Genomic DNA, 22,156 nt, shown 5'->3' on the forward strand with positions numbered 1-22,156 from the left:
CTAAATCCCAATTAAAAATAAATAACTGAGAAAAGCTGACCTCATTTCCTTTCTCACACCCTCTTTTTGGTTATTGGTGGCCTTAGTTCTTGTCCTAGGATGTTTGTTCTTTGATTCTGCTAGAGGATCTAAATGCTTCCAAATCACAAATGATTTTATCGTTAAACTAATTACTTCTATTTTTAAGGCAGAATTGAAAAGCCATCTTAAATTTCACTGAAATTCCTAAAACCAAAGAAATTTCACTGTCTAGCCTGCCTTATATTCTTTCTTTAAAAAGACTCTAGCTAATTAAGTCTAAATGGTGAAACAGTTTCTGCTGTGATCTTACGGTGAGGTAGAAACAATCATTTCAATGTCATTAAAAAGTGGCTGGGCAACATGGTGTGTACCAAAACTCTCACTGACATTGGAAACTGCTTTTGTATAAATATGTGTTGATCTTATAAGAAAATCCAGGTAAAGTTGTAGTTTTGAGCATTTAGACCATTTGGCCCCCATATTCAACACGAGTTACCTTTGGCGAAGCTCTTAGCAGTGCCACAGCACTGAGTTTTATCTGAAGTATATTGTGTGCTTTTCCAGCTACACGTGCACATCATTGTCTCTAAAACACCCTTTTCTTTATTTTTTATGTCTCTCATTCATTTGGCGCATCCATCCTTCTTCCTCTGTGTGCAGTCATGTGTGTCACCCTCCTCCCTTCCAGCCTGAAAGCACCCAAGCCACTCTTAGAAAACCCACTAGAAAGCTTCATCAAAATCAAAGTCCCCAACAAATCCTTGCAGTGAAAGACAGGTTCTTGCTTGGTCACAGGGAGCATTTGTGCCTCCCCACTCAGGCAAATGATATTAGCCCTCATTTGTGTATTTTCCAAGTAGGATCTGAGTTTGTCTTCCTGTTGACCTGTTAAGCATAAACAAGCTATTGAAGCATTACTACTAAATATTAACATTGAGTTTCAGAATGCAGCAGGCTGGAGTCAATTGTCAGGGAAATATATGCTTTTCCACAGATGCTTTAACGGTTAATCTTTAACAGTTACAAGGCTTTTAAGTTAGAGTTCCTAAGAAAACACCTTAATTTTCCAAACAGGCTATAAAGAAGGGTGAGGAGGATGAGAATGGTCTGAGCAATGAAAAAAAGGGATACGGATGAGACAGGAAAACAGGAGAGAAATAACACGGATAGACAAAGTGGGGGAGTTTCCCTACAAAATCCTTCTATTGTGCTGGATTTGTTTTAAAGACTATGCAAAAATATAGCAGGATTTTCATGCATGGGAATAAGTAATCCAGTTCTGCACCAGAACTTTCATTCTTGCTGCTTGAGGAGAGGCGAGGCAAAGTTAATTTTAGCTATTTTGAACTCTCTCACTCAGATGCCAAGGACGTTCCTGTGCCTGTTTGGCCTGTCTTTAATTTAACATCCCTCAGGGGCTGAAACCCTGCAGAGTCTGGTAGCTGCTCTGGTGCAGCCCAGGCAGGCAGCAATGGTGAAGACACAAACAGGGCTCTTCCTGCTGACTGTCCATGACTTTGTCATCTCTGGTAACACCTTGAACAGGGGATCGCTCTGAGTGGGATAAAATTGTGTGGATTTGGAATAATGCAGAATATCTACTCACTTGCAGATTTCCGCAGAGTTCAATCAAAGAAATTTTCTCTGCTTTGTGAAGCACAAGCTCAGATTGTATAAGATTTTTGAGAACTGTTATTCTCCTCAAAGCAGTCTTGACAACAGTTTTTAATAAAGTTGAGTATCTCTGTCAAGGCATTGTACTGCTGTGTACCTCACATATTCCCTGTACTTCTTGCTTAATTATCCTGTATTATTTTAGAATACACCCATGGATGTAATAAAACAATTCTGGTTTTCTCCTAGTGTTAGATGAAAGTTTAGCTCCTACATTAAATCAATCATATATTTAATATACCTGTGTTATAGTATTCACTGATACAATGAAGAGGTTAAAGTTTTAGGACAGTAGAAAGTGAGAGGAGTAGATGATGTGATCATGCAAAAGAAGCAAGGTCTAGTGTTTGTCATCTGTGGACAGTTGTCCATTTTCTGGGTTAATGATGGCCTGGGACACCCACAACAATGGGACAGCATGGGATGCAGCTGAAAATGCAATGCAGAAACATCTCATGAACATTTAAGAGATAACCATAAATAAATGCCTGAGTCATTTTCTAAAGACACAGCCAGTGTTGAAATCCGGTAAGAGTGAAAAGTTACAACCTGGATATACCAGCTTGAGATAAAGTAGTAAAAAGGGTAGAGACAGTTGCTGGAAGAGTAAATGAATGGAGCTTATGCAGGCAGACTAGGTAAAAATTATGAAATGTATTGAAGAGAAAGAAAATTTAAAAAGGAGATGGTATGCTGGGAGAACAAAAGTGAAGGTAAAAAAGAAGGTAAGAAGATACCTAGACCTTAGCACAGGGGCTACCTTAAAATTTGTGGTACCTTTTATTAAATAGATGGCAGATTAAAAATGTGGGAATAAATGAAGAGGAAGTCGTCAAGATGGGAGGTGAGGGAATGAAAGCTAGTGGATTCTGGGCACAAAAATGTTAGGCTGGATTTTATCAAGAGTTATACAGGAAAAAGTGCTACAATCTCAATGCTGGATGGAGCAGAGCTTGCAGGTCTGCATCATGGAGTCTGCTGGTCTTAGATATGATGACAGGAGACAAAGCAATGAGAACATTGGAAGAGAAATTAAGTAATTCAATTTGGACTAGTAAAGTGCCTTTAGGACAGGATGAGGAGAAAGGCAGAAATGTGAATTTGGGTAAAGAAAGAGCATTGGAGAAGTAGCATCTACAAAAGAGGATAAGCAAGAAAGCTGGCAGCTGTTCTATGATGCACAAAGTTATAAAATTGAGAAATACCTTAACATGGCAGCTAGTAGTGCTGCTGATTTTCAAATATTTCTGCAATACTTCAGCTACACTTGCAGTAACTAACTTTAGGTAAGGCAGATCTTTAACATTTCTATGAACACTTTTGTTAATGTTGGTAAGATTTTAAGAAGCTGCAGGTGACCGGGGAATATAAAGATAAAACTAATAAATTCTAAAATGGAAATAATATTTAAATGCAACGTTTTCAAAATGATGCTTTTCTACTGACTTAATGTACAAACTTTGCAAGTGTGAGAACTAATGAGCTGCTTCTTCATAGAAAAATATTGCACTGGGTCTAAGTGAACTAAGAAGCAGCTGATGTTATTCCAGAAACTGGATACGTATGTCAACACGGGGTTATGAAAAAGCTAATGAAAACTCCTGTAAGTACAGTTCTTCTCTAACACAGCCAAATGGCTTTCAAACCAAAGCTCTTGTGTTCTGCTCAAAACACTTACCTGAACTCGGAAACTACTGTAGGTACGTAAGCATGTAAACATGCCAGCCAAAAAGAAATGCAGAAGAAAGGGGAAGACAATGTAAAAGCAAACAGAATACAAATTTTAAGCAGATGAATAATATTGGATGAGTAAAACATCGAGCACTTCAGTGGTGAGACAGGCCAAGCTTAAATTCTGTCTTAGAGAGCTGTGCGTATGGCTGTGCGCAGCAGAGAAAGTAGATGCATATAAACACCAAAGATTACGAACAGCCTGCTGCAGAGAGAGGGAGAGGGGGTACTGCAGCACGGAGCACTGCTGAACATGCACATCCTGTGCATCTTAGGGCACAAGCAGGGATTTCCCTTCCCTCCTATATTATAGAATAGCTCCTTTGTTTCCTTTCTCTATCTTAATTTTATTTGTGCCTGTCAAACTTAATGCTTGAGTAATCTTGCGAACTAGTGCACCACTTCCCACCCTCTGATTTGCATTGTTTTTCCTCTCTGTGGTAGGGGGAAAAAAAAACTTTTGCTGGCACAGTTTTCAAGACCACTGGAATATATAATAAGCCTTCCTACTGACACTAGATGTACCAGTGAGATCTCATACGCTTTTAGGACACACAGAGCAAGTCTGAAGTACTGAAACCTTTAATCCAAACCAGGGGAATTCTGCTAAGCAGCAATGTAATTCCTACATCCCAGAGTTCCGCATGTCTCACAGGTATCTACATTTAATACAGTAACCCACCCCTAAGTGTTATTTAAATTACTTTGATATGCTTCATTAGTCAAACTAAACTTTAGTACCTATCCATAGTGGCAGAACAGGATGAAGCAGCTGTTTCAAACACTCATTTAGGCCCTCAGGTGTATTAGCTGTCTGCAAAACAATTAAATGTTCTGGAAACTTTCTTTATAAACAACGATGAATAACATTCAGACAGCAAAGTTCCATGCAATCCTAGAGATGCCTTTTTTTTCCCCTGGGAAGCAACTTATGCACTACCCCCAATGCTACCATTTGTGACCATTTCCCACAGAAGTTGTGCAGAAGAACTGCAGAGTTTGCACTGCACTAGTGGCAGTGCAAAAGCACAAAACAGCCATCAGATGGTTTGGATACTTAAGATACTTAGCTTCAAATCACATAGGGCATAATGTATTATTCAGGTAAAAAAAATATATTCTCTGGGCCATATCTTGCACCTGGAGGAACTAATACAGGGCAAAAGAAAAGAGCTTCATTCAGAGCTACTATTTTATAAAGTCCCAGGACATTTACTGCATGTTTGCTAGCATGAGAATCATAATCACCTGACTTCTAGAGGTGTTACAGAAAGTGTAGGAGACGATAGCAACAGTAATTACCTGTTGAGCAACATGAGACACTCCCTACCGACTGCCACAAAAGATGAGAGCTCGATATTCTTACCATACACCTACTATTTGGTGTAACTTTTATCACAGCAAACATGGGCTCCCCAGACTGCTGCATCCATCGTGCCCTGTTGACATAGCATATCATCAAAAAACAGGAAAGAAGCATATTAATGCAGTATAAGCTCCACCTAGGTGAATTGATGCACCAACCCAACAAGGTACATTAGCCTTTGGTAGGGTTGCTCACATAAGCTGGAGTTAACATCTCTGTATTACACTGCTGCCTGCAAGCCAGATGTACCCGAAGTCAGAGGAAAACATTATCTTGTTTTCTTTTTTTTCTCCAGGCACCCCCTTCTTTATTAACATGGCACTGAAAGATTAAAGATTCACCATAAAAACAGAGATATACTTGCACGGAGGGAAGTAAAATGCTGCAGGTAGGCATGAATGGCTACAGTTCCTTCAGAGGCTGCACTGCAGAGGAGATCGAGTCAAATCTTAAAATTTAGATACAAATGGGACTGGCTGGCTACCAGCCAGCTTATTCTTTATTCTGTCAAATAACTTACTACCATTAAGTTTATTCTTGCCAATGATCTCCAGCAAGAGCATAATAGGGGTTTTTTTGAGCTAACTTTTCTAAAATTGCCATTCCAAATTTTCTTAGGATGTTTTAATACTCCTGTGGATGCTAAGACCTGTAAGTAATACAAAGCAAGTATCCTATTAAATAAATGACTTGTAGTCAACACAAAAGGAAAACATCCAGCATCTTTCAAATGTGGCTGCTGAGGAAAAAGAAAAAAAAAGGTCTTAATAAAACCCCCTTTATCTGGCCCTCCCCTCTTGTTAATCTATTTTGTATCAAACCAAGGCATATAATTTTTGTTGCCAAATAAATGACCCCATTCTTGCTTAAACACGTTACTCTAGGTTACAAACCTATGGCTGTAAAAATAACTGGTTTAACTGATTTAAAATGCTGATTTCTATCTCCAGTTTGGTGTGAGGAAATTTTCTATAAAACCTGTTTAGGATTGCAGATGCATCTCTGTCCCACAGCTGCAAGAAAAATGTGGATTTGTCATCTTCCAAGTGTACAGACCTTAGTGACTGAGTGAATGCCATCTTAGCACAAAGTTAAAATGCATAACGAAAAACAACCTGGTTACCTTTTGCCTTAATTTGAGAGGAAATGTTGATAAAATGAAAATTATGATCAAAGCTATATGCCTCTGCAATTAAATAATTCTTTCATATTTAAATAGAATGCTGCCTCAATAGTTGTGAACATATTTTCCATTCTCTTGGGCTTGGTGGAATTTGGCAGGACTAGGGTGTTTCAGAGTTGCCAGCATGGTGGATGACATTGGTTAGCTGTCATCTCTGCAGAACGCGTGGGCAGGTGGGTAAGGCTGAGTATACAGCACACAGATACGATCTGAAGAGATGAAGCTGTGGGGAGTAGTTCTGCACCTGCCTGAATTTTTGGCCACTAAGTCACCCCTTTTTATCCTTCATTCCCGCTGTTTTTATAAAATAGACTGAAAGAATACAAAAATACGGGAAAGATGGGAAAACGCATGTCCATTACATAACTCAGCTTTAACCACACAAAAGGACTTTGCTGATGTTTTACATACATGCTTTTATCATCTAGCTGGGTATTACAAGCATTAACTGCTTCCCACTGAAACAAATATATAGCCTTCAAGACGGTCTCTCAAGTATCAAACCCTTAGCACACACCTTAGTGGTTAAGCACACAACCAGTACTCAAGCTCTTTCTTTATGGAGTACTTTAACCATGTTAGTTCCTATGTTTTACATGCCAAAATTACACATTTGGACAGTTCTTGTGGTTTAACTCATATGCCCACAACTTGACTATGTATCTCAAACTTCACTTGTACTAAGCTTACAGGAGCTTTTACAGGAGTGATTACAACTGTTAATTGTGGCGGATCTTAAACCAATGTGCACTGAAGAGCTTACAATTCTCAACTGTATGCACTAGACTTTTACCTGCATTAAAAAATGAGGAAGGAAGGAAACTGAGAACTATCCTCCAAAGGTGCTAAAGCAGCACTATATGTAACCCTGTACATATTATATGTGTGTGTGCATGCTTGCAGTCCAATGTAGGATAAGGACACAAGGATAAATAGAAGGAGGAAAAAAATGTTAACAGTCGATTCTGCTGATCTCCCCAAATCTTTTTCAGCTTTACAGGGGTCTTAAATTCTGGGCCATAAGCTGACTGAGCATATGAGGAACTTGATTAAAAACCCAGGTGTCCTGTGTAGGTAAAGGTAGGCAAGGAGGTAGGCAAATAGCATAAACTTGTTCTTAACAAATTCTTGGAAGTTAACCATATTTAAACTCTCATGTGCTGATGCTTTCTTCAAGGTCTATGTACGCGAGTGAAAAAAGAACCAGGTTTCTGCTTGGATGTCTCAATATCAGATTCTTTCTGAGCGTCATAGGCCTAGACATAAATAACGAGTTGTATTTTACCGTCCCTACAGAATTCCACTTTCACTCAAGCTGAAGGAGGCTTGTCTTAAACTCTCTGGATTTCTTCAGCTGGGCTGGCTCAGACTGACTCCCACCTCCATTGTTTCCTTAATGTGGAACAGAAGGAAATTATTTGATGTCTTGTAAGAACAAATAAATTCTTTCCCTCTTCTAGTACCTTGGCAGGGAAAGCAACTCTGCTAGCAATAGTCAATTCCCGGAACAGCCTGAAAAGCTGAAAGCACTTCTCTACATATTCTGATACACAGTACGGCTACTAGATCCCAGTACCACTACTGAGATATGAGTGCAATCCATTTCAGCTTAAGCTCTCTTAACACTCTTTGCTTTCTTACCTTTTCTAAGAGGTACTTAGAAATGCAGCTAGGAACTAGTTGCCTCTCAAATGGATAAGTTTATTTCAACACTAGATTTTCAAATGATGAAAAGTGGGAAGTGCAATAAAGTCTATACCGCCCTACTTGCTGCATTTTTGATTCTGAAAGTGTTCTGATACTATAAAATACATGCTACAAGCATAAAAGGAGAATAGGCATAAATGAAGGGGAAGACTAATTATCTCATTTAACTCACACACAAAAAATGCACAGTTGCAACTGACACTGTCGGCTTTCTACTTGTTCTTTCCAGTGAAAAATAATATACAGCATACCTTCACTGTCCTTTAAATTTTTTTCATTTTGAAGATATTAACACTTAGCAATTAAGTACAGCCACCATAAGAATGCATTGGAAATAAAATAATATATTTTCTAGAAAAGAATAAATTTATCACATCTAAAGAAAACTAGAAGTACTGAAGGAAATCATAACATATATAGCACTATTTGAAGTAGAATTTTCACAGAAATGAGCATTTGAGATGCTGGGTTGTATGAAGAGGTTTGAAATCTTGCAAGGTAAACATCACCTTTAAGCTACTGCTGTTATATGAAAGGTTTGCAGGTACTGGATTGTAGAATGTGAATGTGCCTGGATTCTTGTCCAGGTGAGACACAGATGTTCTTAATTTCCCTCACTACAAATGTCTCTCCTTCCAGCAGAGGACAACATTCAAGTCAAAGAACAATCAACATCATCAACTGATACCAGAAAAGAATTTGGAAAAATTCCTGTGTACACAGTACTAGCTCTTAGCATCTCAGGATAAGCCCCTAAAGCAACCAATTTCTATTTTCAACCCTTTGGCACAGCTTCAGGCACTAAACCAATACATGCCTGGGTGGATAGATGTTTGCACAAACAATCCCCAGCTCACCTCTTCCTGAGCTAAATCCCATAATTCATTCATGGTACAACTTACGCAAAACCAATATGCAAAAAGTTATTCAGCAACAGTACAAAAATGAGCCCTGTAAGACTATAGAGGAAAATTTCCACAGTTCCAGACAGATCTCTAATCAGGCTTCTGGTTAGAATTCCATGGTATAGGGCCCTGATGAGAAGGATGGTCCAGGAAAACTGGTTGACTTTCAAGGATGGTCCATTCCTAAACTCAGGAAATAAAGCAAAGATGGAAGGATATCTGCATGCATAAAAATGGAGCTCCTAACAAAGCTGAAGATGCAAAAAGGAAGCATACAAGAGGTGCACACACAGAAGTATACATGTACAGATAGGGCCATGAAAGCCAAAATCCATCTGGAGTTAAATCTGATGAGGAATTTGAAAAGCAAACATAAAAACTACAAGTATATCAGTGGGGAAAGGAAGACTAGGGAAAATGTGCACCCACTGCTAAATGGGACAGGGGAACCAGAGACAAAAGACATCGAAAATGCTGAGGTACTCCATGCTTCTTCACCACAGTCTTAGTGGTAAGACTAGAGTTTAGTGACCCCAGGTCCCTGAGACCACTAGAAAGTCAGGACTAAGGAAAGTGTACCCTTGGCAGAGCAGGATCACTTAGGGAAACAAACGAGACATACACAAATCAACAGTGCTTGAAAGCAACCATGACCGACTGATGTCACTACAAGACCACCATCATCTTGGAAAGGTCATGGTGAGCAGGAGAAGTTTATTGGAAGAAAGCCAAGGTCACCCATGTCTTCAAGAAGGAAGATCCAGAAAATACAGGTCAACCTCATCTCCATTCCTGGGAAGGTGATAAAGAAAATAATTCTGGAAACCACTTCCAGACACATAAAGGACATTAAGGTAGCAGTCAGCACAGACTTATGAAGGCAAATTGTGCCCAACCAACCTGATAGCCTTCTAAAACACAGTATCCAGCTTGCTGGATGAGGGAAGAACGGTGTATGTCTACCCTTACTTTAGCAAGGCTCCCGACAGTCTCCCAAAACACTCTTACAGACAAACTGACAAAGTAGACAAGTGGACATCAAATAAAAAAATGGCTGAAGGGCCAGGCCCAGGGGGTTGCAATCAGTGGCACAAAGTCCACTTGGAGCCCATTCACTTGTGGTGTACCCCAGGAGTCAACAGTGGGACCAGTATTATTTAACGTCTTTATTAATTACCTTGATGATAGAACAGAATGTACCTTCAACAGCTTTGCAGATGATACAAGACTGGGAGAAGTGCTTAATACACCAGATGGTTGTGCTGTCAACATTCAGGGGGACCTCAACAGACTGAAGAAAAAGGCAATGATCAATCTTAATGTTCAATAAAGGCAAATGCCAAATCCTGCACTCAGAGAGGAGAAAGCCCATGGACCAGAAAAGCCAGGGACAGCTTTGCAGATAAGGACTCAGCACTCCCGGATGACCCTGAAGTGACCACAGGCCAGCAATGCGCCCTTGCAGCAAAGAAGGCTAACAGCATTCTGTGTCGCATTAGTAAAAGTGCTGTCAGCAGGTTGAAGGAGGCAATATGTATCTGATGGAGCCAAGGAAAGAGACAGTAAAGAAGAGGAAGTCACACTCTTCTCAATGGTATACAACAACAGGGCAAGACACAACAGATGCACACTGATATACAGGAAACTCCATTTAAACCCAAGAAGAAAGTTTTACTCTAAAACTGCTCAGACATTGCAACGGGTTTGTAGGTTGTTGACACTGGACACAAGCCTGAGCAGCCTGCTTAAGGCCACTGTGTTTTAAGGAGGGAGGTAGGACTACACTATCTCCAGTGATCCCTTCTAATCTCAGTAATTGTGTACTCAAAGCACAGGAAAAGGAACTCGGCTGACAAAGGCCATTTCAAAACCAGCAGAATTAATGCAACAGTCTTATTTATAGGTTTAGTTTTCATGATTTCTCACCTTTTTGAAGAAATGTATTTTTTCAAACTGTCCCATTTTTTATTCCATTCTCAGTCCAGAAGAGCTGGTGAGTTTTTTGTTTGTTTTAAAATCGAGAGCCTTTGTAGTCACATTACAGATAAGCAAAAACTAATAAAGAAATAATGCATTTATTCTGTGATAACTAGCTCTACGATTTGCTGTGCACATATTTAGAAGTTTAAATACCAAACACATGCTTTACAGCTGGTATATATAAATGATATGCACAATAATACCACAAAAAAAAATCATCTTCTTCAAGACAGAAATAAAATCATGAAATCCTTCTTCAAATTTGTTCCTCAGTTTTTCCAGGCTTAGAGGGAACAGCCACCACTGGTAATTAAAACCATCATTTGGAAAAAATAGAAAATTCTCTTCTCGTTTCCTGAGAAGTGACAATGTCAGGTTGGTCCTTAACTTCGGGTGAAACTCCTGGAAGTCTTCCACCTTGCAGCTATCTACTTAATAGTGCAACTTAAATTTTGTTTCTCTCCCAGCAAATATGCACTACCTACGAAGCATATTTAATTACAACATTGCCCTGATGTGCCTATTCCTCACTTTGTAGCATTTTACAATGCTAGACTCTAGATTGCTACAAAAACTGTATCTTGTATAGACATAAAAATACAGAAGCATAGTGAATTAATTACAAAATACTAAGTAATCATAGAAATAGTATACTATTAATTTATTATTAAATTATCATATTTAATTTATTTGAACAATAATCTTTATCTTTTGCCTGAATTTGTGGTCCTAATATCTGTTCTGTTTTGGAAGGCATTTTTCCTGTATAGAGTTGCATCTACATCTCCCTTTCAAAACAGAGGAGGCATTAGGACCACAGATTCAGAGGGAAACATTTTTGAAGGACTACATTCAGTATTTCTAACTTAAATTGTGATCCACTCTCTTCTTTGTGCTGTACTTCAAGCCTGTTTCCACCCAAGAATTCTCCACGCTGGATAGGGAAATAAGAGTTTCATACATGGAAGACTGATCCTAAAAGCCCGCTAATAGGAGCAACAGAAACTCTAATAAAACTAGTTTCTATTCTTAACTTTCTGAGATAGATTCGGATACTAGTTGGTGAGGTCACAATATAAACATGTGAACAGATAATCCCAGCTCTTTCTGAACCAAATAGTGCTTTTGTGGAGAAATGCAAAACTGAAAATGCGAAAGAACAAGCACAAAATCCTGCTGGCTTCCACAGCACATAAAACACTTGAAAATTGACACAGTCTGCTCAATCTAGACATGGATAAAAATAATATGACAGGATCCCTGAGCTAGTCCTCCTTCAGGAAAAATCCTCTGTATTCTCTTCGAAAGGCAGGGATTATTTCATGTATTCGTGATACAAGAAACGATGCAATATTACTGGTCCCAAGGGCTTTTATTTTTCCTTTATCAGCTGTTCAACACTGAGTACAGTATACCAATGCATAAAGGTAAATATAAAAATCAGTAAGGATGAAAAAACAGTCCTTTAGATTTAACTCTAATAGTGAAGAGAGAACACAGAACAATGGAAACTTAGAGTAAGGTATTCGAGAAATAACGGAACTGTACCACAAATAATTCATAAAAAGTCTGACAATATCCAATTCTGTAGATAAAGTCTGTGAAAGCAGTGCCTGAATGTCAGTTTTGTATGAGAACACAATTGAAATTCAGCCTTCACCATCACTGCTGCTCCATGCATCTTCATATGCTGGATTTAAATGCTGTTGAGGTAGAGGCTAAAGAAAATAAAAATACTCTCAGTGGTTTGCTTAATTAAAAATACAAAACTCAAATAAGGGCAATGCTAAAGGTATTTCTTAAATTACTATATGTAGACAAACTATCATATCTGTCACGGACACTGGACTTTTTTTTTAACCAATTCTTTGGCCATTTCACTGATTAGAGGCAGGGTAAATTATGAAAATAAATAGTTCTCTTTAACTCCAATTTCAACAAAAAGTATCTGGAGCACTGAATGGAAGTTTTGTAAATGCCTGGTATAAAACATAACAGATAGATAATACTCCGTTTGTTCTGGTTTTAAGTCATAATTTCCCTGGCCCAGCATAACTGAGCACTACTGTCTCAGAAGTAGTTCTGGCCTCTACCCTCATCCAACCACCATTTTTTATCTCAGCTCCTGCTAGGGTCAAGCTGAAGGGTTTGTGCAGCTATGCAGTGCACTAAATCACAATTTTGACTCAGGTTAAAACTTTTTTCTTGTTTACTTCTATTTGGTTTCAGATTCTGGTTATAAAGGTATTCAAATGTCTGCTATAGTGCATGAGAAGGAGCAGGAACTAGTGGCCTGAGGAGAGCAGTACAGCTCCTTTCAGAGGCAGTGCTCATCTACAACACCTGCAAACAGCAGCTATAGCTTAACAGATTTCAAAATAATGACACATTACATATGTCCATCATGTCAAATTTGAAAGGACAGGTCTAATCAGAGCTGAGTGATTAATCTTGTTGCTGTGCATTCATTTTTTTGTTTTTCAGACTAAGAAGAAACAATTTACACATGTTGAAACACTCAGTTACAACAAAGATGTTAATTTCAGGTCAACTGAACACATTTTAGATTTAGGGCGTATAATCTTCCAAACTACTGTGTTCTTCTTTGCTTAAGTGTAGGGTAGTTTTGAAATAAGTTGTCTTATAAAGAAAACCAAATCCTTTGTGCTTCTTATCATTTGCTTATCCAAACTAGAACATTTCAGCAATTTTAAAAAGTGGCATTTTTGAACGGTATGAGACAAAACATTAATATATTCTGATTTTTTAACATTTGCACAGTATACAATATCTTTCGCACCTTTCTAATTATAAATAGCAGAAACTACAGAAAACAGTATGGAAATTAAGGATGCTAAACTAGAAGTTGAAAGACTGATAGCCAAATGACAAATACTACTTTTAATTAATTGAGAAGTTAGAAATCTGCAAAATATTTTACTAAGCTATAAGAGAAAATGAAACCGCACAAAAATCAAAAGATTATACAGAAATAGTAGGCAATTCCCCTCTTAATTAGGAATTGTTACAAATTTTGATGGTGAAACACATACTTCATATTTAACTTCCACACCAGCTCCCTACGCATAGAAGCCATAAAAAGTAGAGCTCAAACTCACAAATTCATTACCTTTTCAGAAATGTCATCAGGAACTGGCTCTCGAAGAGCTGGTATCCACGCAAGGATATTGCAATCTTTACTACTACTATAAAGTTCCTTTAAGAAGCAAGCAAAAATTACATATACACAATTTTACACAACAGTGACATAGATACAGTGTCAAAAAAGTGTATGAAATACTTATTTAAAAATAAAGACAAATACACCTTTTCTAATTTGTACTACAATCTTGAACAGTATTTTAAAAGATAAGCCAAATTAAAATAAGTTGTATTTTTCCCAGATTGCTAACCAAAACAGCAGTACCCTGATTTAAATTAACTTTATTGCTTAACTGCACTTTTCTTCCCTCTGTCATGTCTTCCAAAAAGAAAAGTATTTTAAGCAGTTAGAAGCTGAGGAGGTTAGTTATGTTCAATGGAGAAGTAAGGGGGAAGGAAGTAAAGATTTGTTATAATTAAAAAATATGAATCAACTAAAAAGCATCTAGTAAAACATGTTAGAAGAGCACATAAGTATGGAACAAAGAAGTATTAAGTAAACATAATTTCAGTATGCCTAGGGAAGGAAAAGAGCAAATAAAGAATAATTTGAAGCCTGTATCCTGTTGGGAAGGCAGAGATCAGAAAGATCAATTTATTATTTTTAATATAAATAACTCTGTTTATTATGGTAATGACTAAGGATTGAGATCCCATTGTGCAAGGCACTCTGCAAATACATGGAAGCAAACAGTCTGTACCCCAAATAGCTAACATTCAAATATAGCTTAGTTTTCTTAGCTCGTTGTGAAAGGAAATAGAGACTTCTCTTGTCACTTTAAACTGAAGAAATTTTGCTGATGAGAAATACTGCACCATCTTTGCAGTACCTTTTGTATTAATAATGCTTCTATTTTCCAAAGCGCTACTTAAATGAACACACATGAAGATATTACCCTATGTCTTCAATCTTGACTCATACCCCTACATATTATTTGCAATGTCTTTCAACACCTGAATATTGCCACGCATTTAAACTGCCCTAGTGAAATGTATAAAATATTTCTGTTGTATTCAGGCTGGCGGTATGACAGTCTTGCTTTAACTCTGTTGCTTTATACACTTAAGCTAGTAACTCTGTGCGCATTATTCGCATTATTAATGCTTTGATTCAACATAAGTTCAATAAATAATTACAGTTCTGTCTTTGCAGAGAGTCTCCGACATTATGTATATTTGATTCTAGAACTGCATGAATTACACTGACAGTTGGTGAAGGAATTTAATGCCTAATTCCTAAAAATAGTCACTTATGTGGGTAATCCCTCAGAAAGCTCACATACTTGCTTTTGTGAAACTGGTCCCATGTATGAAGTTTTTCATACATAAACCACAAGATTAAAGTTTAAAATTGCATGAGAAACATCCTACTTATGTTGTTTAAAAGAAGACAGGTCCAAATTATGTCAACACATAGATCAAATCCCACTTTATCCTACCAGCAGACTCAAGCAGGTCTCTTGTCTTTGACAGAATACAGAACGTCACTAGAACTTTATAGCCTCCTCCTATGCCAAAATCTATCCTTGTGAGCAATGTTGCAGTGACATCGGCATACTTCCATTTAATGTCAACATGCTGAATGATTATCCACATAAATGGTTATTTTTAGGATTCTACTGTTCAAGAAATGCAACTCTCACTTTCTGATCCTGACACTGCAAGATCAACAATTAAAATGCACTGCACCATTACTTTCAATAATTTATTACACCCTGAAATGGTGACTCATACCTCAAGTCAGTCAAACGAAAAGCCAGTGAGTTCCATGCCTGTTTATTACAGTATAGGACACATATTGTATCACAAACATGCTCAACGTGTGTTTGTGGTACAATATATTGAAATATTATAATGTTTGAAGACTCTGAGAAAAGATTGTAAATAAAATCTGATCTAACGTTCAGTTGTCTTTACTTACTAGCCTACCACTGGATTCACCACGTATCTTCGCAGATGTCACTGGCATTTCTTGAACAACAGAAGTAGCTATAATTTAAAGGAAAATTGTTTCCTAATGCATACCTAATATTTTATAACATCTTATGTGTGCATGGTGCTTTACTCCATTTCCTTTTCTGAAAGGGAAACACAGAATCATAGAATTGTTTAGGTCAGAAAAGACCTCTAAGATTATCAAGTCCAACCATCAATACACCACCACCATGCTTACTAAACCATGTCCTGAAGCACCACATGTACAGGTTTTTTGAATGCCTCCAAGGATGGTGACTCCATCACTTCCCTGGGCAGCCTGTTCCAATGCTTCACTACTCTTTCAGTAAAGACATTTTTCCTAATATCCAACCTAAACTCTCCCTCACAAAACCTGAGGCCATTTCCTCTTGTCCTGTCACTCCTTACTTGGCTGAAGAGACCAGCACATATCTAGCTACAACCTCCTTTTAGGTATTGGTAGACAGCAATAAGGTTGCCCCTCAACCTCCTCCTCTCCAGGCTAAACAATCCCACTGCTTCAGCCTCTCCTCATAACTCTTGTGCTCCAGACCCTTCCCCAACTTTGTTGCCCTCCTCTGGCCACACTCCAGCAGTTCAATATCTTTCTGGTACTGAGTGGCTAAACTGAACACAGTGTTTGCGGTGTGGCCTCATCAGTGCTGAGTACAGGGGTGCAATCCCTTCCCTGCTCCTACTGGCCACACCATTTTGTATATAATCCAGGAAGCTGTTGACTTTCTTGGCCACCTGGGCACACTGCTAGCTCAGGTTCAGTCGGCTGTCAGCCAGCACCCCCAGGTCCTTTTCTGCTGGACAGCTTTCCAGCCACTCTTGCCCAACACTTGTTCGTTTACTTAAATTATTTTAAGCAGCACAATGGCACAATGGTATCTAGCGTATTAGATCCAACAGTAAGCATCTAAGAGATTGCAAAATGAAGGCTGCCTTTTCCACACCACTCTTGAAATTACCAACCTCCTATTAAATTAATGGCTCTTATTAAAGAGTCAAATTCTGCAGTTCTTGTTACTCAAGCAGATTAACATCTTAAGAACGTTACAGAGATATTTAGAGAAGAACAATTTAGGCCAACAATAATATACTTGATTTTATGGCTCTATTCCCAGGATCCTAAAAGCAATACTCATATATACACATTAACTGACTCTCATACCACTGTGGAGAGAGCTCTACACAATATCTCAAACACAAAGGCACTCCATGCAACCTGCTAATTAATTTGTACCAAATAAGAACAGATAAAGACTGATATCACTGGATTGCAAATAGCTAGTTGCTAGTTGTGGTGGGTTGACCCTGGCTGGATGCCAGTTGCCCACCAAAGTCACTCTGTTTGGTCCTGTCCTCAGCTCGGAAGGGAAGAGGAAAACTTAACAAAAGGCTTGGCGTTGAGATAAGGACAGGGAGAGCTCACGCACCAATTAAAATTAATTTAATTTATTAGCAATCAGATCAAAGTAGGATACTGAGAAATAAAAACTCTTAAAACATCTTCCTCGCACTCTTCTGGTTTCACCTCACTCCTGATTTTCTCTATCTCCTGCCCTGCAGGAGCACAGGGGATGGGTAATCAGGGTTGTGGTCAGTTCATTACACTTATTTCCGCTGCTCCTTCCTTATCAGCGGGAGTACTCCTCACACTCTGCTCCATCATAGGGTCCCTCTCACAGCAGACAGACATAGATCCCTCCTGTGGGGCCACAGTTCTTCACAAACTGCTCTGGTGTGGGTCCTTTCCACAGGGTGCAGTCCTTCAGGAACAGACTGATCCAGCATGGGTCCCCCACAGGGTCACAAGTCCTGCCAGCAAACTTGCTGCAGTGCAGGTTCCCCTCTCCATCGGTCCACAGGTCCTGCCAGAAACCTGATCCAAGGCAGGCCTTCCATGGGATCACAGCCTCTTTCAGGTATCAACCTGCTCTAGCACAGTGTCCTCCACGGGCTGCACGTAGGTATCTGCTCCACTGCTAACCTCCACCGGCTGCAGGGGGATAGCCTGCCTCACCATGGTCTCCACCACTGCAGGGATGAAGGTGAATCTCTGCTCCATCATCTGGAGCACCTCTTCCCTCTCTTCCTTCACTGATCCTGATGTCTGTGAGTTTTCTGCCATATATTCTCATTCCTTTCTTTGGCTTCAGTTGTGCAGGATTTCCCTCCATCCCAATTCCGAAATACGTTATCCTGGAGGTGCTACCACTTTTACTGATGGCCTTGGCCTTAACAAGCAGTAGGTCCAGCTTGGAGCCAGCTGGCATTGGCTCTGTCAGACATAAGGGAATCTTCTTACAGAAGCCACTCTGTAGCTTCTCTGCCACCAAAACCTTGTTGGACAAACACAACACACTTGCTTATCAGCGATCATATTTGATTATAGTTCTGCACAAACAGAAGACACTTCCCACCTCAAATACACAACTGATGCAAAGTTAAAGAGCCTATTCCAGAGCCTCTTAGAGCCTATTCCAGTTACGAGGTGAAACAAAGATAGTCACTGAAATGCAGTTAATGAACAGAAAGAATGTGAGGGACTGGCAGCAACCAGCATCAACCAGAACTTTTGAACACTTAAAAAACTAACAAGAAAATCTAAGAACCAGATTTGGAGACAAGTAGGACAAAAATCACTCAGTGTGGTTAAGGACAGCAGAAAATTTTGGACGACTATGCACAACAAAGAGAACTCTAACAACGATGAAGACTCACTACTAGATGGAAATGGCAGAAACTATGCAGAAAAGATATAGACCTTGTTTCACACAAAGATAGTGCCCTAATTTCAAATCTATCCCTAAGAATTATGTCAACAAGCCACCTGCTACACATTTTACCAATGATGCATAATTTCTGTCACAGAGACTTGAAAGAACTGCCTAAGAAAAATTCTGGCTCAAGTTAATTATATGTTAATATGTACTGAAATACTATGAAGCTGAAAGTGAGCCAATACGCTATTCAAGAAAAAAAGGAAAAAAAAAAGAAATGGTACAGTAAAAAAATAATTAATTGATATTTCTTTAATCCTAAACAAGACAGTGGAAAAGGATAAACAGTTCAGTTACTGAAGAGCTAAGATATAGGATTATAAACAATATCAGTCAGTTTGCAACAAAGCAGGTTCTGTCAAGCAAAACTGATTTTATTTATTACTAGTAACTGAAAATAGAAATGCACAACTGTGAATAATTTCTGTAACATTGATTTAATATTGCTTGCAAAAGAAAAATAAAGCAGGTAACTATCAATTTTACAAATGGCTGCATTGTCAGAAAGGGAGTTTTAACTGGGAAATGATAATTTCTGTTGGAATTACATGAAGACTGGGGAATGTACTTAATTGTCTCAAGATGGAATGACCTATTTGGAAGTACAGGTATGAACACAGTCAAAACACCACCACCACTACCTTTGGTATAGACACATGGACTACAGTAATGCTATTCCATCAGAGTAACAATTCAACACAACTAAAGCAGCATATTTAAAGAAAAAGAAAGTCCAGTCACACTTCTATAATATAGAACTAAACTTTGCAAAAGGGTAATTCTGAAAGAGAATCGGGAATCACAACAGATAAACAAACCCAGTTTTTGTCAGCATAAACCTACAGCTATAATGACTGATGCACTTATCATGTGCACGCTTACACATGTTATTGCTTTTTAAGGATTTTAAAAGCCAAGATAGAGACAACTAAAGAGAGATTCATTTCTGGAGCTGTAAAACATGACTGACAGTGAGATTTAATGAGCCTCACCTCTTCATCTTATCAGAAGAACACCAAAGCTGACTTAGTATAAATACACTAGCACTTCTGTTGGGAAGCTATGCTTAAAAACAAAGGACTTTTTAAGTTAGTCAAGAACAGTCCAGAAATAATGTGCCTTAGCTATATGTGAATATTCCAAGCCTCAGGGATGAAGTAGCTCACTTTGTATTCATGCCAGAATTGCTTTCCAGAAAAATGCCTTAGTGCATATGATTTCTTAATTACAAAATAAGGCAAAAAAAAGAATAGGTATGTTGAAAAGTTACTTACGTGAGACAAAATTAATCATGGAAGGAACGCAATATAAAAAGAGCTGTCCCAAGAACCTGAACACACTTTTCTTGTGTCCTTGATACACAGGTCACTCCCTTTCATGGGAAGACCTTTGATTAAAAGACATCCCTGGGAAGCTAACACTTTTTGTACAAATGGTTTGGCAATCTGCATAAATAATCCAAGTTGTCTGGAAAACTGTACATTACTTACCTGAAAATCAGGCTGAAATACACAGCAGTAGACAGTACTATAATGTCCTTTAAGCACTGTTACGAGTTCTCCAGTGAAAATTGTATAAACAGCAATGGTACTACCGCATGGTACAAAGGCAAACTCTGGATTACAGCCACAAGAGACAGCAAATTTGAGTCCTTTTCTACTTTCATTACAGACTTTCCCGTAATTCACCTGTAAAATGAATGGTTATGCAGTTAGCTATTAACTAAATCTACAAGAAACAACTCTACACGTAAAGGACAATTTCATTTCTTCTTTAACATCCAACAAAATTAATTCTAAGCTTTCCAATGTTAATACAACACTTGAGATTTCCAATTACAGCTGTCTATCAAGAGAATAACTTTTCTAATAATGACATTTCATTCTCCTTAATATCAGCTTTAAGAAAGAGAAAGAAAGACATGCCTAAAAATCAGCAGTTCTATACCTAGAAATACAATTTGCACAGACTGTTACATGCCAGATCGACACTGAGTATCCAAACTATCACTGAAATTAGAACTGTTTCAGGAGTTACTGCCTTGAACATTTTCATAGATAATCCAACTTAATAATTTTGTCTCAAATATTGAACTATTAAAATAAATCCTTATGCTCAATAGTACACAATTATAAATCATAGAATGGCTTGGGTTAGCTGGTACCTTTAAATGTTATTTAGGCTAACATCCCTGCAGTGAGCCAGGACATCTTCAAACAGATCAGGACGCTCACAGCCCAGCATAACCTGACCTTCAATGTTTCCAGGAATGGGGAGTCTACCACCTCTCTGGGAAACCTGTTCCAATGTTGCACCAACCTCACTGTAAAAAAATTCTGCCTTCTATCTTTAAAATCTATTCTCCTTCAGCTTAAAACCACAACAGGCCCTAATAAAAGGTCTGTTCCCATCTTTCTCATAAGTACCCACCAAGTACTGAAAGGCCACAATAAGGTCTCCCTAGAGCCTTCTCAACTCTCTCAGTCTGTCCTCAAGTGAGAGGCGCTCCACCCCTCTCATCAATTTTGTGGCCCTCCTCTGGACCCACTCCAACAGGTTCATGTCCTTCCTGTACTGAGAGCTCCAGAGCTGGATGCCATACTCCAGGTGGGGACTCAGCAGAGCGGAGTAGAGGGGCAGAATCATCTCCCTTAGCCTGTTGGCCATGCTTCTTTAGATGCAGCCTGAGATACAGCTGGCTTTCTGGCCCACAAGCACACATTGCTGGCAGACATCCAGCTTTTTAAGTAGAATAGTAAAGCAAATAATAACTTGCTAAATTATTATGGACTAGTTAAGAGTGATAAAAAAGCCTACATTCTTACAAAAGCTAAATCATCATTGAGAAATTCAGTACAATAAAAGCAGCTGGGATAGGAATAAATGCTACACGTCTAAGACCTAGCTTCTGAGGTGTGTGTGAAGCCTTGCAAACAAAACATAGTATAAGAAGTATAGCTTATTAATGTCTGTATGTTTCAAGATCTTGATAAGTCCTTTACAGATAAAAAACTCAAAGATTGGAAGTGGAAAGTTTCCAAATGTGCTAGAAAATATTCCAGCTGGGTATATCAGTTTCATTATGCATTATCAGACATCAAATTTGTATTTATTGAAAAAATACAGAAAAAAGACAAATACATTAATGAGAAAAGTATTGCTTACCTCTAAACAATTCTACTTAAAAAAAAGTATCAGAATTTTAACAAATAAAACATACATACATATTTTTTTTCATGAAGAGGGAGGAGTCCACTATGCAATTAAACTCCTTTACACAGCATGTGAGCTGTTAATAGCAACAACTGCCAAGCCACAACACTGCTCGTAACAAAGGCATGTACAATGAAAAGGAGAAGTGCAGGCTGGGGAAAGTAAATTATATGGCTACACTCAATGTCCCTGCTTGATAGAGGAACAACGGAAAGGATGCTGTCAAAACAAGAACTGAAGAAATATCTTAAAAACTGACTTTGTCCTTTGAGCACACAAACAAAAACCTGCTTCCTTCTCTTTGGTTCTTCTTTACTCAGCCAATCAGGACTTCCTATTCCTTCTTGTGGTAAAGGATGTATGCAACATGTTTACGACTCAAACATTCATTTCTACTCAGTGAAACAATCCATTAGACCTGAGGAGTTGGCTCATTGCTTAAAAAATCATATATATGGCTTAAATTCAA

At 38.4% G+C, this 22,156-nt stretch overlaps 1 protein-coding gene across 5 annotated transcripts in view; it reads right to left on the reverse strand.

Moving 5' to 3' along the window:
- Positions 1-9,571: 9,571 nt before the first annotated feature.
- The window catches only part of ERCC8 (ERCC excision repair 8, CSA ubiquitin ligase complex subunit), a 34,693-nt gene continuing 22,108 nt past the window's right edge, over positions 9,572-22,156 (reverse strand). For 3 of the 5 annotated variants that reach the window (XM_054054055.1, XM_054054057.1, XM_054054056.1), the window contains 2 exons: positions 19,965-20,162; positions 15,817-18,033 (listed from right to left, as the gene is read on the reverse strand). In XM_054054055.1, the coding sequence (XP_053910030.1) occupies positions 17,677-18,033; positions 19,965-20,162 (555 nt within the window). In that variant the 3' untranslated portion in view covers positions 15,817-17,676. The other 2 variants (XM_054054058.1, XM_054054059.1) reach the window with 2 other exon arrangements.

Source organism: Cuculus canorus, chromosome Z, assembly GCF_017976375.1.
Source record: "Cuculus canorus isolate bCucCan1 chromosome Z, bCucCan1.pri, whole genome shotgun sequence".
NCBI lineage: Eukaryota > Metazoa > Chordata > Aves > Cuculiformes > Cuculidae > Cuculus > Cuculus canorus.